Genomic DNA, 18,253 nt, shown 5'->3' on the forward strand with positions numbered 1-18,253 from the left:
TTACGTGTGGGCACATTTTATTCTCTTGATGCACTCGCACATTGTTTCTGCTCAACAGCAAAAGCTTTATTGATTCAAAACGTTACCCCTTTGTTTCCCCCGCTTTATCTTCCGTTACGTAGTTTCCCCCCGCCCCTTCCATTTCCAATCACAGCGTTCTCTGCTTTGAGTTCCAAATTTTCCCAGAAGCAGCTAGTTGACAATTCATTCAAAAAAGTATTTTTTCCTCCCCAAGAACCATATAAATTACATGCAAAACATCATACAGAGAGATTAAATATCAAAATGCAAATACAGATCAGGTGCACTTTAAGCTGGATTCTAGGTTATGGCAAACACACCAGGGTACATATTGCTTTGAAACCACCATTTTTTTTAATGTCATGCATACCACATAATATTCAGTCTTTTATTGTGTCATTTTTTTCTTCTTTTTTTTTTAAATACAAAAATACCAGTGCTTATTATACTAGTTACTGAAAAAAACTCAAATTCAAACCTGCGTGCTCTTTTCAAAAGAAAGATTTTGGTTATTTTGTTGTTTTTTTTTTAAAAGAGAATCACATAAATATATACATACAAAGTATATTTTTGTATATATATTTATTGAGGGTTAGGAAATAAACTAAAGGCCATTTTAGCCATGGACTTTGCTGAAAGGCTAATTAACTTAACATCCCAACCACAGCCCCCTCTGTGGGGGGGGGGGGGTCAGCAGGGACATCAGAGGCATAAAGCACAAGAGGTCAGACAGCGAGGAGGAAGAGATGGGCAGAATTACTGACAAGGAAAGGGAAAAGACACCATCATGAATAGGACAGCACAAGCCACAAAGCAGCATTGTTTTTGACCCACAAATCCTAGGTAAGCCTGAAGGAGTTATGGTCAGTTCTATCAGGCCAAAGTTATATTCACCACAACTACACTTAACTTGTCCTTCTCTCAGCAAGATTTACGGCTGGGATATGTGTGTGGGGGAGTTGAGTTTTCAGAGCACATTTCAGGAGATCCTTATGGATAGCTCAGAAAATTGGTAAATTCACAAGGAGGTAGGGAAAGCAGAAGATGAAGTCATCTAAGACTTTCTCACGGCACAAACAGAACTACCATCACCCTTCCCCTCCTCTTGGGGCTGTAGCTCCCAGAGACAATAGTCAACAGCCATTTGCCCCAAAAACACATGTGAAGGCAGAAAACCTTGGGATACATGAAAATCAAAGGCCGTGACTGTTTTTGGCGGGGGGGGAGGGGAGAGGGTCCCTGCTTGGTGGAATGCTGGAAGAAGTCACTATAGCAACCGATCTTCTCGAAGATCCCTTCCTCAGAAGGCCTGATCCAGAACCCATTGAAGGCCGTGGGAGTCAGCCATGGGCTTTGAATTGCCTCTTCCCCAGCATGATCCAAAGTTAAACCCGCCACAAATCATCCATGCTCCCCGCAGAGAAAGCTTCTAGATGAGGGACAGACTGAACATGTTCCTCTGCCCCAGCTCATTTATTTTTTTACAGCCTACCCATGGCTAAAATTCAGTTTAGTATTTTTCCTTCTGGAGATTTTTTTTTTCTTGTTTTGTTGTAAATGTTTTTCCTTAAAAACTTATTGCACAAAACCTTTGAAAATTAAAGTCAGATCCCTGTGCAAACAAACATCCCCCTTTCGAACCTAATCACATGATGAAAGCTCCTAGAAATGGATATTCACCATTGCACACAGGAAGTGATGTAATGTCTTTGGTACCAATCCGCCACTTGATTTAACAAAACAAAACAGACCCTACCCTTAAGAATTGGACGCAAAATAGTTTAAAGTGTTTTAACAACACAGCATTCCAAGGCAAGTTAACACGTATCACAGGAGATTACTTCATTTCCTGTCTGATATGGCACTACCTAATTCCCTCCCCCCGACTCGTTCTGTTGGCAGTAAAAAAAAAAAAAAAAACAAACCTCTCTCCATCTTTCAAGGCATGTTTCATGAAATTCGTTTAGGCTACCATGCCTTTTAAATTGAATGCACCATCTCTTTCTCTCCCCATTTTAAGTTTCCTCAATAACTTAAGCCATAGTTAGCTACTGCCAGTTTATCACTGAAACTAAATAGAAAAAAATATTACATAAAAAAGAATGCACAATAAATGCTTATACTTTAAGCAACCAGCCATACCAACATAATTTATATAAAAACGGTTCTGTGTAATCCAACTAACTTTTAGTACAAAGATGGCTGCTCAGAGAAAGGAAGTCGATTGGCGTCTGACCAATCCTTAAGTTACCTGTCACTTTAAACTGCCAGTCATGTGATCACATTCCATTGCAGACACATGATTTACAGCTTTGTTTTCCTTTAAACAAAATACATATGGCTGACTTAAAAATATCAGTTTCTGATCTAAAGAAAACTATATTTTTTGCATATTTATATATAATTTCCCTCCCCCCCCCAACGATTGAAACTAGAACAAAAAATAAATTGACTAAAGGTAGACCAGACCCTCATGGTAACCTGCCAGTCAGAGACTTCTGGGAGTGACGTTTTAAGCGTTTACTCCAAAGTCCCCCCCCTTTTTAAAAAAAAAAAAACAGGTCTGAGGTAATAAAAAAAACAAACAAAATCCGTGTCCCCCAAAAGTATTTAATAAATATTTACGTGCCTAAGAACACCGTATTTTCATCAGTTGTATTTTTTTGCAAGTACTTAAAATAGAAAAATGATCTTTTAAGCAATGTAAGCTTGAGAACAGAAAAACGAAACTCCTTTTCTCTTTCCCATCAGATAGGTCATGTAAGAGACCAAGAAACAGCTAAACTTCCCCCTTAATCCCTCCCAATTATAGCTCACATGAAGAATGAAAGGAATGAAGGAAGCAGGTGGGTTTTTCTGGATGAAAGGGATGGGCTTTGATTTGCAATTAAGATGCACAGGTGGTTATTTCTTCTTGGTATTGGCAGTTTGTGGAGCCTAGCATCCCCTCCTCTTTACTAGCCTTGGAGCAGAAGACCCTGTGAGAAGGACCTTTCATTGGTCTACCCTGAACAGATGTGGAATGAAGCGTGACAGCGCCAGGGCATGAGTCCGTACTGGGTTGTTTAAGGAACACTTATTTCTTGGCAAAGTACCGGGCTCCCAAGTGGCAGACGGTGCTTTGGGCAGTGCTTGGAAAAGGCACGGGAGTTTTTGCTGTGCGTTCTTTTAAAAAAAAAAAAAAAAGAAAAGAAAAAAAAGAAAAAGAACACGTCACTCAGTAAGATATATCTGCTTGTTGGGAAGGAGACTGGGCAAAGGCCCCTGTCCCTTTTTTGTCACAAACCCTTTAATACAGGCAGTTGCAAGTGGGTTCTCTTTTTCCTTCCAGGTACAGCTTTTAATTGAATAAGTGTTAGATAAGGGAGTAAAGTAGGTAATCTTCTACAGCATTTCTCAATGACACCAATCTAGGGCCAAACTCAGAGGTACAAAAGCACCCAGTGAAGTCAACAGGAGTTGTAGACATCTCCCATCACTCATGATTTAGCCCTTCCTTGTCTTCACAAGTGAGTTTGCTCAAAACTATTTCACTGAGTGGCTTCCCAGATGATCAAAAGCTCAAGTCCAGGCCTCTCACCCTGCCACAACCTAAATATCAGGGGACAAACCTAAAAAACCGATAGCCACATTAACAATTAGCACAAGACATCCTGGAATGGATTTGTCCAGAGTAAGTTACATTGGCTATGACCTTAGCTTCGCGGATCATCATTTCTTGCATCTGTCTGTAGTACTGAGATGCAACAAGATCCAGGCAACAGGAGAGGCAAATTTGGGTTTAAGGTGGAGAGGGGACCTTTGTGACAAGGGAGAGTGGGGCAAAGCCTAGCTATCAAGCCTCCTCTGAAGTTCTGATGAAGGAGGTGCCCTTCCCTTCCCAGGAGTAAGACAGCCATGTTACAGGACAATGCCCCCATTTGCATCCAACCCTAGAGACACAGACAGGACAATTCCATCATGAGGCGGGTATGTACACTGAATAGGATTATGCAGATATGGCCAATGCAAATATGGCCTTCCCTACTGCAGTCTCTCTTCTCTCTGTCCTAAGGGACCTGCAAAATCCAGCAGCAAAACCCAGCCTTAAGCTGCCCCAGCCTTCCATCAGCAGCTGGCACTCGATTCCCATCCAGACCCCACCACCGCTTTGAAAAGGATGTACAGCACATGGTATGTTCTTTGGGATGAACCTTAGCCGCAGCTAGCCTCACTCCAGGGCCAAAGGAATATTTAATCCGACAGTATAAAAAAAAACACGCAAAAACACCTCTGCTCCCCAAAGTGGTTCAGAAATGATTTGCTATTCAATTACGCACAACTCTTGCTGACCATCATCATACAGTTCAAGAGCAAAACGATGCATTTAAAAAGTTCCGCAGAAAGTAAGACTTCTTATTTCCAGTCATTGCAGTTCTTGGAGAACATTCCCAGCAATGGTGGCAGCATCTCCCATGGGACTTTGTAACAAAGCAGGGTCTTTTTCAAATCACATCTTAGCCAACATATTTAAGACTCTTAAATCACCCTCCTCCCTTGTTTTTAATCACAGTTAGCATGTTGGAAACAGAGAGAGAGAGAGATACAAAGAAAAGTAGTAAAGGTTAGGTACCATTTTTTCAAGGTGGAAGACTGGTTTACATGCTCTAACCATCAGAATCTCCCGCAGGGAATACCGGTTTGGTTTTTCCCTTTCCTACTCTTTAACACAATTCAAGATTTTCTTCCCCCTGTTCAATTTTTAAATCTGTACCTTCATGCTGCTGCTCCCCCACCCCCAAGTGTGATGTTACCAGGGGTCAAATCCCACAAGCTAAAAGACCCCCAAGTCACCCCACAAATGCACCCTCAGATGGCGAGCGTGCATGTAAGACTATTTAAGACAATCTGAACCTTTTCTTTTAACATGCATTTTTCAAAATGAAAAACCCCTACGGACACATGGAACCCGACTCAAGGAGAAGAAATATCAACTTGTTTCCCACCTGGGCGAGTACCCACTGCAAACAGCACCCTCCCAACTCCATGAGACTCTGGTTCCTGCCACTAAATCATAAAAGGAAAACAAAATTGTATACATATGAGCAGTTAACATGAAGTGACCGCTCTGCGATATCAGTTATCGGTGCTGATATCACACAGGACTCAGGGTGAAGGAAGTATCAAAGTTCAAAGGTCAAACCGATGATTCCAGGCCGTCTAAGGGGCTTTCAAACTCTGGGACGGTGTTCTCGGCTAGATCGCTGTCCACCGCATTGTTATTTTGGTTGAGGGAGAAGGATTCACCTGGGCTACTCCCACCTTTGTTTTCGAGTCCATCAGTCTTGGAGTCTTCTTCTGCGTCGTCGAGGAATGGGGTTCGAGGCTCGTCTTCCTCCAGGATGAACTCAGGGTGAGTTGAGAAGTTATGAATGGAGCTTCTGGATTCGGGTTTCTTGAGGCCATCGTATAAAGAGCTACGGAACGCATTCACCACTTTGATCTGTCAGAAGGTTGGGGGATAAACAGAGAAGAGGTGAGAGGCAGCCGTAGGGAGATCTCAGGGACTTTAGGTGAAAAATTAAAAAAAAAAAAAAAAAAAAAAAAACAAAGACCACCACCACCACCACAATATGCAACAAAACTAAATAAAAATAAGAGAAATTATGGGAAACTAGGATGGCCACATGGATCAAATTCAGGAGTAGGTGTGTGATGGGGCAACCGACTATGGGGCGACTTCAGAAGCTGTAAGAAAAGACAAACATTTCCAAACAGATCACTTTGAAATGAATGGAAATCAAAATGCATTAGTTCTGGTGTGTGCACGCACACGCTTCCGTGTGTTTAACAAAAAAGACAAAATAAAAGTGAAAATACAACTCAAAAGAGAGGTGGGTTAGACACACAGTGATTTGGCTTCTAGGCAAGTGGGAAGTGATGCATTTTTAGTTATTTATTTTTTTAAACCTATAAAAAGGAATCAGTTTAAAGGTGTCATGGCTTCATCAACTCCGCGTGGAGCGGCAGATCCAAGCAGATGGCACTAACAACAAACGTACCCAGCCGAGCATGCAAGGAGGAAACCAAAGCGGTGCGAGTTTCCACGTTGTAGTCTAGATTCTGGTCACGAGCTTCTGATCCTTGCCTGTGCCAACACGTTTAAGGCCAGCGTTTCCAAAAGCAGCCGCTGCTTTCAGGTGCCCAGCTTGACATATGTCGGACCTGGCTTTCCAGAGACGTGAGGTGCCCACAGCTCCCATTCGCTCCGACAACAGTCATGGGGGCTGAGTGCTTCTGCAAATCAGGCCCTCTGCATCTCAAGTTGGGCAGAATTTATAAAGGAGCCTAAGGCATCCCATTCACAAGTTCCTCAGGTTCCTTTGAAAATCCAAGCCTGAAAGCCTAACGCTCTCTTGCCCCACCGTGCAGTCAAGTCAGTTTATTCGGTCACAGGTTTAAGGTGCAATTCACATTTTCAATACACTAAGGTGAAGTAGGCAATGACCTGGTTAACGCTGCATTTTTGGTGACGGTGACTTCTCTGCCTTGCGGGATGTGGCAGGTTTCCATGGTCACACTCACCCCAAACCTGCAAAACCGCACGTGTGCGTGCGATGTAGGTCATTCCATTGCAGCCAATGCACATACATGGAGCGCGGAAGATTGCATCCGTTCCCTTGAATGACTTGTACGCAAGGAACACTCAGGGTGTATGCATTCTAAAGGTCAGTTCAATGAATGCATCCTCGTACATTTAAATGGCTTCTATAGAGAGCTGACAAACCAGAATCACTACTCCAAACCCTCTCAACCTTGAGAGGGCAGAGAAAAGTGCTATCCAGATCCAAATTGCACCCTGGTTTTGCAAAATAAAATGCTACTTACTTGTTTCCCCCTCACCCCCAAGTATTTCTAATTAACCTCTGGCCACATTCCTGAGTTCCCATGCTGTCAGAGTGCTATGCCTCACATTGCATGAATTACTCCTGTCCACAGCTCCCAACCTTAGCCCGCCAACGGGCTCTGGAGAGTGCTGGGGGTCATGGAATTGCAGACACTGGTTTAGCCTAGACATCAGCCCTCATTGAAAGTTACATTCCAAAGATGTTCATCATCATCCCATTACAGTCATGACCTGCTGCAACCCACTGGGTTCACTCCTTCCCCCAGTGAGTGGAGGGGGAGTTCCAATCAACCATTTGCGTTGGACGGAAATGGAGCAGATTCTGTTTTTTGAGGGCAAAAAGGATCATCCTCTAATTTCACCTCCTGCATAAATTCCTCAATGAAAAGGTCACTCAGGGATTCCTGAAGTGGAGGGAGTTGTTAGCACTCCAGTGTACTCTCAAGTCACTGCTTTAGATCGCTTTGAGCATCCCCCACCAGCAGCAGAGATCTGTGCCTTCACCCAGCCCTGAGTCACCTTCGCCCACTGCTCTGAACTCACCATCTAGTCAGTTTCGCCTACCCGCTTTCAGATGCTGCCTGTGGAGTTAAGTTATCAGCACAGTGCTCTTAGTCCTCTGGTACCTAGACTGGCCCAGAAGGGGTAGCGTGGAGCACTTCATTAAAGCATCAACACCTGTGAAGATGCACATGCCTGCAAGAGCTCCTTGCTTCTGCCTGCACCACTCCACTACAGCAGCCTCCAGCGTGTCTCAACACCCGCCCTACGTCCCAGCTAAATGGACAGAAAGCAAAGGAGGAAGGAGAAACTCAATTCCTCCATTCGCAAGTGTGCAAACTTTCTCCACTGTACCTTGGAGAAAAGGCCATCGATCCTGGTAAGTCAGGAGGGGATACCACCACCCACCCCTCATGAAATTCACTGGGTTAAATATTGGTTACCATTTCACCAGCAGACTCAACTGGAGACACCAGCCAGAATCCCTCCCATCACCACCTCCCAGACACCCAAGATAAAAACTCCCCAAAGATCTTTGGTGTCAGCACAATGACAGCATGCCAACATTCACAAAGCATAAAAAACAAGGCATTACACAAAGGGAAGCATGAAATGAGACCCCCTTTCTCCCCCCAACTTTACAGGTTCACAAGTCAGCCTATAGGATGCCCGTGTCCCCCACTTTAACAGAGACATGCTTTTGGGCTGGCATCTCCACTCGAACAGATGATGGTGCTCCCAAGCCTCAGGATAATGACCCATGAACATTTTGATGGAACATCCTCATTGACACCAGCATGAGGAGGGCTTTGAAAGCCAAAAGCTTTTAATCTATAAAAGTAAAACAAGCCCATTCTCATGTCACACATGGACAGATAAGAACACAAACACACAGGCTTGCAGTGGCCGGAAGACAGGCAAAAACACACAGATCTGGGGGAAGACTTGAGCGTCCACCTTCACAGTGGGGAGCCATACAGCCTAACCTGTGAAAAGGGAAGGTTATATCCAGGTGGACAACATTGGAGCAGCTGGAATTCAAAGCCTTCTCTCACCGGAGCACGTCTATGATCGATGGATTGGGTGAAGTAGCTAGAGAAACCCAGATGCTTTGGGTTCCTTCCAAGCTGAGCAACCTGGTACTCCCATTTCCTTTTCTTAACCCCAATCGTACCACAAAGCTACCGAGGAAGAGTAATGTAGAGCTGGAAAAGACCTAGGCCAAAAGGCAATGGAGGCCAGTTTATTTATATACAAGGGGGCAGAATATTCGTGGATTCTACTGGAAAAGTTTTTGGCCTTATTGCATACCAGGACATTAGTCCATCTCCCAACCATTACAGGATTATGCCTGTATATTACCCCTTCATCAGCCATGGCATGAAGCCATCAGAATATTTAACATTACTCCTCCTCCTAACTTTTAGGTACCCTTGCTTGAGGGAGTTAGCTGTGCTGGCATTAGTGCCAGAAAAACCCACTTCTCTGAAGCCTGAAGTCCCCCCCCCGTCCCCCCCCCGCAAAAGTGAAAACAAAACCCCAACCCTGTTCGGTGCACACTTGGATAACCCCAGAAACCAACGATCGACACACAGACCTCTGAGAAATAGGCACTGCACTGCTACAAAGCGCAAGAAACAAAAAACAAGCAAGCCAACCAAGAATGATAGGTCTGCATAAAACAATGAACGCTTAGAGATTTTCCAAGCAGCCCAAGGGATTTAGACACATTCCAAACTTGTGGCTAAACTCCCTAGACTGCTCTGAAAAATCCACGTGCAGCAATAAAACTAGTGCCATCACTTGCTTTTCAGCTTTTAACACAAGTGGGTAACCTCCCCTAACAGCATGGCACTTTGTCTCCGGCCTCTGGCTAGATCACATGCAGAGGTTTATCAGTCCACTTCTTCCGCAGAGCGAGCACAGCTGCTCCTTTAGCTCAGACAGAAGAGGCTCGTGCTCTTAGATCCAAAGTTTCTGGGCTTTAACTGTGCAGACAGCGACCTATCCAGGAGGATAATTACAACTGGTTGGTCCAGATGTCCATGTATGGTTTTGGCTCCTCTAACATGTTAATTCCCCACTCAGCTCATCAAGGAAATATTTTGTTGCCTTCCCCCATGCAGGCCCCATTATTTCTGCGGTTGATCATCGTAAGAAGCTGTCAGCAGAACTAACATAAAACCAATGCAAATTCCACTTTGTTGTTAACGGATCTCTGAGTAGGAAGACAAGCAAAGGAGGAACAGTTTAGGGATGGGTTCACCAGTCTGGAGAAAATAAAAGTCCATCCAAACCCTTGCTCCAAACTGGAACCACATCACTGAGGGGTGAAACATTTCACTGGCTTTTTCTCATTGTGTTTGGTTTTCAAGCATCTACTCAGCACTTCTGGGTTCAGGTGCAAGTTCAGAAAAAACTGCAAGAAATGTTGTTCTTGTTATTTGCAGCCTAGCTAGAAGCAGGATTTCTGATGCTCCTTGCAAGAAAGCCTTTCGGTGCAAGACTACCCAGCCCACCTTTGCCTCAGGTTCGGATCAAGCATCTGAACTTATCCAGATGATCCCCCCACCCCCCAATTCCAAGCCGTAGGACGTTTGTCCATGACTAGCGAGTTTTCAGAGCACTGCATTAATTATGGCCACTTCATGGGGAGCGGAACAGTTTAAGAACTTCCCATGCAGAAATGTCAGCAATCCACAGGAGTGGCTAGAGTCTATGCAGACACACAAAGGGTGATGTCAATGACATGTTTCAATTTCTCTGAAAATGAACACCCCCTATCTTCCATGCCCAGAACAAGGACCTGCTTTTCCTCTTGATTCCAACTTTTCCACAGCATTTCAAGCATCAGCTACATTGGGAGTTTGCCCCAATTCCAGCCCCTGGACTAGGTGAACCCAGGCAAACCCCTAGGTCAAGCTACCACTTGTACTGGCCAAGCTCACCGCTCTTTGAAACAGAGATCAACAATGCAAAGGTGTGGCTTGCCCTTTACCCTAGTGCTTTACCCTATTCAGCCTTGGTGGAGCTGGGACACCGATAGCTACAATTAGGGCAAAAATTCCCAATGGAGAGACAGCCTAAATCTACAAGCCACCAGCTTTGGTTCACTCATGAGGTCTCCCCTTTGTTACATCACCACCCAATTCAGGACTGCTGAGATCTGGCACTGTAGGACTTTCCACCAGGAAGTAATAAGGGGAAAGACAGAGCGGCTCAGTTAATCTGTATTCAGGGATACACAGTTTTTAGAAGAAGAGAGAACAGCAGAAAGGAAGTAGAGCCAAGTCTAGATAAAATGGAGGGAACCCTTAGCAACCTGGTTTAGCTTTTGGGAAAGTTATCTGGTAGGGCTCATCAATTCCCTCCCGCAATCAAGTAGAACATTAATCAATGAGCAAAAATGGTGTTTTGGTGGAACACATTGGCATCCACTATGTTTCCCTCCCTTTGCTGGAGCTCTATTGTGTGGTTAAATATATTGATCATCCTCCCCCAAACTGAGCAGATTCCCTTCTGAGAAGCCCATTCGCTGGTGCATAGAGGCTCAAGTAAACAAAAAGGCAAACCCCTATAAATTCACTAGGTGAATTAAGCAGTAGTCCTCTGCACAGGGCTCTGTCAATTCCAGTGACTTGTGGCTCACGCAACATGCAAGTCTGACCCCACTGAATGACAAAACTCCCACTGACTTCAACAGGGCCAGGATTCCCCCCCCACAAACTTGGCATCTAAATTTGCAAAGCGCTTGAAGATCTATGGATGGAAAGTACCATAGAAGAGCTAGGCATGATTAACTGTGCACTCGCAACCTTGGCACGTTCAGTGCCAGGTGTTTCCACATGTAAGTGGACAGTGAGATTCTATAAACATTTTTAAAATCAGCTGTCTAGGTGATCTACCTAATTTGCACATACAGGGTGAAATTCAAAGGCCCAGAAACAGGCCTACATGCCAGTAGCATCCCATGTAACCCCCAATTCAGGAAAGCACTTACACATGTGCTTCCTACTTAGGACAGCATTAAATAGGGAGGTCATTTGTCTGCTTATAAACCAGGCAGTCCTTTTTTGAGGTGGTTTGTCCCCGTCTGAGACAAAACTGGATGTGGTTTTGTCTTGTATCGGACCAGGGATGCCATAATTAAGTGCATGCTGTCCCCCCACCCCCAGCATGTCCTCGTACGGACTGTGCGTGCAAGGTCACATTGGTGGGGGTGGGGCGGCACGCTCTTCAAAATGGCAGCCTCCCGTGTGGCATGACCTCACATGCAAAGTCATGTGGAGGGGGTTGGTGCCATGCAGGTGGTGGTAGGCCCACACTGTGCCCAGAATTACTGGACCGTTCAATATTCTGGACACGTGCGATTGGCCCTATAGCATTAAATGATGCTTCACTCTCAAAACGTCCTCAAGGCCCACTGACTGTGATTTAAGCACGTGCTTAAGAGCGGACCTGATTATGGCCCTAAGACCTCGCAACATTGCTTTGTGGGGGGAACTTAAGCAGTAGTCCTCTACACAGGGCTCTGTCAATTCCAGTGACTTGTGGCTCACGCAACATGCAAGTTCTTGTGAAGGCCAGTCTGGGGGCTGTTCAACTACAAGTTAGCGCTAAAGCTAAGTGGTCCTGCTGACCTCCAACAAGCTAAGACTCAAGGGAAAACACCAGCTCAGAGGATTTGAGGAGAGCCATGTCAGAAATCCTGACTTGTGGAAAGAATGGCTTCCCCCATTTTATTGGGGGGGGTCCTTCGTCCCACATGGTTCTTTTAAAGAACCTCAAATTTTGCACCCATGAGAAGGAAAAAAAAAACATCCATCAAAATCCTGCAAGGAGGAGAAAAGATAAAAGCAGCAACAAGGAGGAGAGAAGGAAACAAACCGGAAAGGGTTTTAAAACATGGTTAAAGATGCAACAGCTTTAAAAGAAACAAATGGCCTCTCCACCCTGCCCCTGCATCGAGACAAGGAATCATTGGGCCAAGTCAAGGATAAAAGAGGAGGAAGAGAGAACAGGTTTGGTTAGGTCGATGCAAGTGCTTTCTCGTGGTTATTAGGAAGTCATGCATTGTAATAGAGACTATCACTCACTGCCCGCAGTAGGAGATGCAGCAGCAGCAGCAGCAGAGGTGGTGGGAGTGGAATTGACGGAGGAAAGAGCTACATGGGTTGGGCTAGAAACATGTTTTACATCGTGGTGCTGGCTCACGATGGAAGGCTGTCTCCTGAGGGCTCCCTGTAAAGAGGAGGCGCCGGTCTGGAATGTGTAAACTACGTCCATCTGTAAAGAATCAGAGAGTGAGATAGCTTCGCCCCACAGTCAGAGACCAAGAGGAAGGGGGGAGGGAGGAGGGGAGGCTGGGCAGACAGGGACAGACACAAACAAGACAAGACAATAAGGAAGAGAGGATGGAGGTGGGTAGGGAGAAGAGCGGAAAAACCCATTTCAGATTACATTCCCATAAATACAGTTTTGGCAGGTGATCCAAAAGCAGAGACATGGAGCAAAGATTAGACGTTAGCTTTCAGCCTTTCCCTCCCTCTCTCTGTAGTTTGCATCAGGTGCAATCTTTACAGGCCCAAAGGAGTCGGGGCAGTGAGGGGAAAGGATCTAGTATATAAAGGCAACCTGCAGGAGGTGCAGAAAGAGAGACAGAGAGCGGGAGGGGATGGGTGCAGGTGTGAGCTGGCAACTGATACAGTGTGCAGCCTGTATTCTAGAAAACGGCAATGGGATAGAAAAGCATTTCCAATCAGTCAGGTCTTTCATTGGACTGAGTAAGAGGCTGACTCCGGAAACACGCCAAGTGTCCACAACTCCCACTAAAGCTGAAAGGGCTCACAGATGCTCAGCCCCTCTCAGGATCAGGCCCTGAACCACCCAGTGATTTATGCAAATGCCCTAAATATAAAGGAAAAACAAAACCAAACCACAACAGCTATGAAATAAGGAAGCAGCCGCAGCATCAGCCTGCGGACACATTCCAAGGAAGGAAGCTCAGAGCAGTAGCCAGTTACACCTGGGGATTTACATGGCGCTGAATTTTGACTCTCCTAGCTCTCTCTTGGTCCATACAGGTAGAACCAGGCGGCTACGTGTCCCTGCAGCTTCCTTGTGTTTCTGGCCACTGCCCTGGTCACGTGATCCTTATTAAAAACGGTAACCCCAAGGAAGGGCACGCAGCTGCCCAGTCCATCCTAGTGGGTATTCCATGCACTGCTTTGCCATTTCCTGGTTTCATTCTCATACTGCGATGCAGGCACGTTTTTCCTGCGACCAGCCAGGGCTATCGTGAAAGAATCACTGCAGTTTTCCTTTAAGGCACATTTGTTTAGGACACTCCCCTGGAAGCCTAGAACTCCAGGGTTTTGATCTCCAGGCGGGTGTGCTGGGATTTGCAGGACAGACATACGCTGGAAAGAGCCCAGGGCTTTGCATAGCGTTGCAAAAGCAAGTAGCATTTTTCATGAGGCAAGAACGCAAAGCTTCGTCAGTAAACGGGCTCCAGTACGGACACGTGGGCACTGCATGGTGGCCACTGGTATCGCTACCTCAATTCTTCCAACTGGTTTGGAGGCAACGCCTAGGACCTGCATCACCTCTGCAGCACTACATTACAGAAATTTCTACCTACCGTACTTCGGCAAGTCTGGATCGTTCTTGTAACGGGATGGTATTCCCAAAGGCGTTATCATGCGGCAGGCTAGCTTGAGAAATTAGCAAACGCAGCCGGTGTCCCAATGACCAGCAACATCTGACCCCAAGGCAATTGGTTTTCCCCATATCCCACTGCAAAAATAACCCAGACTGGCAGATACAAGCCAGCACCAAAGCTTAAAAGAATAGGAGCTCAGACGACAAAAGTCACATGTTGGCTTCAGTCATATGTACCCCCCGGCTTGTGTTTTTCAACACACAACTCACAGTGACCTCAATGTGGGCCATGCTCCAATATATATTTTTTTAAACCACATACACGTGGCTTTGGTGTGGATCACATGCATTTCCTGTGTGCTGCAAAAATAAAAAAAGTGTCACACTTAGGCTGTGAGCACCACAATTTCCACATATGAAACAGGACATGCATGCGAATCCCACATGGGCACATCTCCCAGTCCAGTGGGCTTAAGGAACCTTTTGCTGGTTGGCCACTGTTCTGGAAGCAGGTACCTACACTTGAACAGTGCCCAAGCTTCATGAATCCAACGTCCATGAGAATACTGAGGCCTCATCTCGGCACCTCTGTTCCATGGAGTGGCCCTGGCCCCAGCCCCCCTTGTTTCTTTGAAATGCAGCCACCCTAAAATTCTCATTCCAAGTGTATCACATGATTCTGAAACACACAAAACAAACACTGCTCCCTTCTTATCCCTTGTATGTTTAACAATCAGATGGTAACTCTGGCAGGGTCCCTAGGCAGGAGAAGTGGAGGTGGTCAGATTGGTATCTTCACATTCAGAAACCTCTAGTAGCCTTTGTGGTGGAAAAAAAAAGGTGAACATGGGGTGGGGTGGGTGTTTGCTTGCTTGGGCAGGGAAGAAGAAACCACTGTACAAAGCCAAGAGGATATAGCCTGGCCAATATGGGTCTCAGGAGATATTTCTTCTTGGGTTTATAATAGCTTCCATGTGCCACACATGGACTTACTCACAGATATTGTCCTGAGCTCCCACCCGAATGACACCTCCTCCCGCTTCTCCTCAGAGGAATTTCACTCTGAAATTCCCACCGGACTCGGATGCCAGAGGGAAGCATCCCCAGCCCCTCAGAACCCGCTCTGGTAGTGCGTGGTTTTGTCAAAGGCAGGAGAGTTGGGAAGGAAAAATAAATGCGTGACAATAACCAAAGGCAGCTCAGCAGTTATCCCACTCCCTTCCCCCTCGTGTCTCATCACTAGGCTCTGGTTCCTGGGAGCTGGGTAAAGAGCAAAGGGAAATGAAAGGACTGGCCCTTGCTGTGCCTATGAGGCTGTAGTGGTAGGGAGCAGACAGACTCCTCCAGGCAGGTAAGTTTTCCAGAGGCCTTTGAGGAAGATGCTTTCTGGCTATCAATTCCCCCCTCAGACTTGTTTAGCTGGAGCCAGGGCAATGGCGACGCTCCAGGTCGACAGATACTAGGCCCCGCTCCAAGGGGCTGAAAAGCCCCTTCTATTCCCAGCCGGACAGCTTATGTTATTAGGCAACTGCCCAATCTGCAGCCAGGACGCCAGAGGGCAAGGGAAGAACGGACAGGCCAACACAAGGGAAATACCCAGAGCAGATGAGGAGGGGAAATGAATGTGCCACTTGCAGAAGAGCGTGAATTCTTTGTTCCTCACATCCACGCTGAATACATGAGCTTCCTAGCACGTCATTTGACCCAGGAAAGCAAGGAGGAGAGCCCGCTGCTAGCCGTCTGGGAGCACGCTTCAGGAGCTTGCAGGTCACTGGGCATTGCATTCCTCACTTTGGTCTTTGCCTCCCACCTCTTCATCCCCAGCCTTGTACCGTCCCAATGTGGGGCAGGAGGTGAGCAGGACAGAGAAAGCCTCTACCAGCATGGAGCAGAGGGGGCCCTGGGGGCAGGGAGCGGGTGCTTAACAAGAGAAACATCGAGAAGGGAATGGCTGGTAGAGAAACGTGAGCAGCTCGTGTGCAAGCTGTATTCTCCAGGATGAGACGCTTCCTTTCAGGGGGAAAGAGCAGAGGAGGGTCCCAAGGACAAATATGCTCTTTGGCAAAAACAATTAAAAATGGTCAGTGAGATTTTTAAAACTGCAACGGAAAAGAAAACTATTAGAGAAACCAAAACTAGGCTTCTTTCCCTCGTACAATTCTCCCCTTCTAGCTACAGCATGGGGGACAGTAGATGGAGAGGCCCATGAGAGGGGACTTATCAGGAGACTGGGGGAGCAGCAGGGAAGAGGAGAGATAAATAAAACCAATGGGGAGGGAGTGTGAAAAGTCACCGTGGTACGGGTCACCACCACACTGCGAAGGTGGCCAGAGCAAGAGAGCGTGTTGGCTGCAGAGTGGTGAAAGCCAATAATGCTTGTGCAAAACAGCTGATGCGGAAGAGCCCCAACTTCCCTGCTAGGAACAGAGTGGGCACTCAAGAGTGGCAAGTCCCAACAAGCAGCTCTACCACTCCACCAAACTAAGCCAGCTCGGGCTGCTGTCCTCATCTTGAGTCTGGGGTTTGAAACAGCTTGATCCAAAGGCCGCTGAAGTGAATGAGAAGAGGACATGTGGGGAAGGGAAAGGGGTGGAGCTTTGATCCCTATAGAACGGGGTTCTTACACACCTGCAATGCAGAAAAAAAGGAGAACACCTGGGTGCTAAATGCCCCATCTCCCGCAGCATATTCAACTCCATCCCAGACTGCAGGTAGACAGGCCGTCCTAGAGCAGGATCTTTTGTCAGGGCTTGACTAAGGCTGCCCAGCGTCTACTTCCCACTAGGGGAGCAGCCATCCTGCAGACGATGCTTAGAAAAAGGCCCACTGATGTCCATCCAGCTGCACCATCCATGGTTGCAAGGTCACCTGCCCAAGCCCCATTAACAGAGGGCCATGCAGCTCTGAGCCTGCCCCCCACAGCTGTGCAAGGCACAGATCCTTCCCCACAGTAGCTACAACCCCCCCAACTCTCATTGTAACCCTGGCCCCACTGGGAATCGGGCGTGCTATGCACACACGGCTAAGCAGCAGTGCATGCCCACAGGCCTGGCTCACTGATCAGAAAGGCCCTGGCAGTGGGAATTCTAGACCCTGGAGGGGCTGAAGTGTCACCGTGGCCACGAGGAGCTGCACAGGGAACAGGATGGCCCTCGATCTCTTCGGCCAGGGCCCCTGGGAAAGCAGGAAGCGGCACCTCAGTGCCCCACACGGTACCTGAGTCTGTATCCTGTTGAGGCCCCTGAACCACAGAATCTGCCCCCGCCGGAGCTCCATTTCAGCATGGTCAATCTCATCCATGTCCTCCGGCAGGTCCTCTTCTGGAATATCCTCCTTGGTGGTACCATGTCCAGCTTCCTTCAGGAACTTCAGCTGACTGGTTGGAACACTGCAGATCAGCTACAGAGACACAGGAAACCATGGGTTAATCCCTCGCCATCACCTGTACCGACCTGGGCATGACACATCTGTGCTCCCCATCCCCCAAGAGTCCCCCGGCAGTATTGCTCAGGCTGGCTCACCTGCAGCCCCGAGTGGCTCAAAAGGCAGTAGTTAGAAAGAGGGAGAGCCCTCATCTGCCAGCCTAGAGCAGCACTCCCCTCCAATGCTTTATGGCAACCCCCCAGGGCATATATGGGGTGGGGAAAGAGGGTGTTCATCTCACAGCCCCAGCCAGAGGACGAGAGCTCTCCCTCTGTTTTTAGCAGAAGGAAGCAAACTTGCGGGGGGGGGGGGGGGGGGGGAAAGAGAAGAGAGAAGAGGAGGAAGTAGGGAGACACTAACTCCTGTATAGAATCATAGAACTGGAAGGGACCTTGAGAAGTCATCTAGTCCAGTCCCTTGCACTCATGGCAGGACTAGGTATTATACAAACGTGTGTGTGTAGATAGAGGGATAGTGATCCAATGTTTCCATTGGGGCTGTGGGTTTGGAAATATACCGTGGGGGTGGGGTCATCAGCCCAGCCCTCACCTGGCCCCAAAGCAGCTCTCCAACACCGATAAAGATGCACCAGAGCCACTGGCTCAGGGTGAGCCCAGAGCAGCTGAACGGCTTCCCACCAAACTCCACGATGAGGATCTGCAGTGCAGGAAAGAAGAGCACACGCCGGGGGGCTGTTAGAGGGGACACGCAGTCAGAGAGGTTGCGTGGCATTTGGGAGTTTCTTCCTCCTCAAGCGGCCGG

The 18,253-nt window shown here is 47.2% G+C and overlaps 1 protein-coding gene across 4 annotated transcripts in view; it reads right to left on the minus strand.

The window, feature by feature from the left end:
* The window catches only part of ATP2B4 (ATPase plasma membrane Ca2+ transporting 4), a 102,545-nt gene continuing 84,292 nt past the window's right edge, over positions 1-18,253 (minus strand). For 2 of the 4 annotated variants that reach the window (XM_084611559.1, XM_084611558.1), the window contains exons 19-21: positions 18,041-18,148; positions 17,285-17,467; positions 1-5,503 (exon numbers count right to left, since the gene is read on the minus strand). In XM_084611559.1, coding sequence (XP_084467685.1) covers positions 5,198-5,503; positions 17,285-17,467; positions 18,041-18,148 — 597 coding nt within the window. In that variant the 3' untranslated portion in view covers positions 1-5,197. Of the gene's footprint in view, positions 5,504-12,504; positions 12,695-17,284; positions 17,468-18,040; positions 18,149-18,253 lie in introns of all 4 variants that reach the window. The other 2 variants (XM_084611561.1, XM_084611560.1) reach the window with 2 other exon arrangements.

The sequence above is a fragment of the Lepidochelys olivacea genome, assembly GCF_965140295.1.
Source record: "Lepidochelys olivacea isolate rLepOli2 genome assembly, chromosome: 21".
Taxonomy (NCBI): Eukaryota; Metazoa; Chordata; order Testudines; family Cheloniidae; genus Lepidochelys; species Lepidochelys olivacea.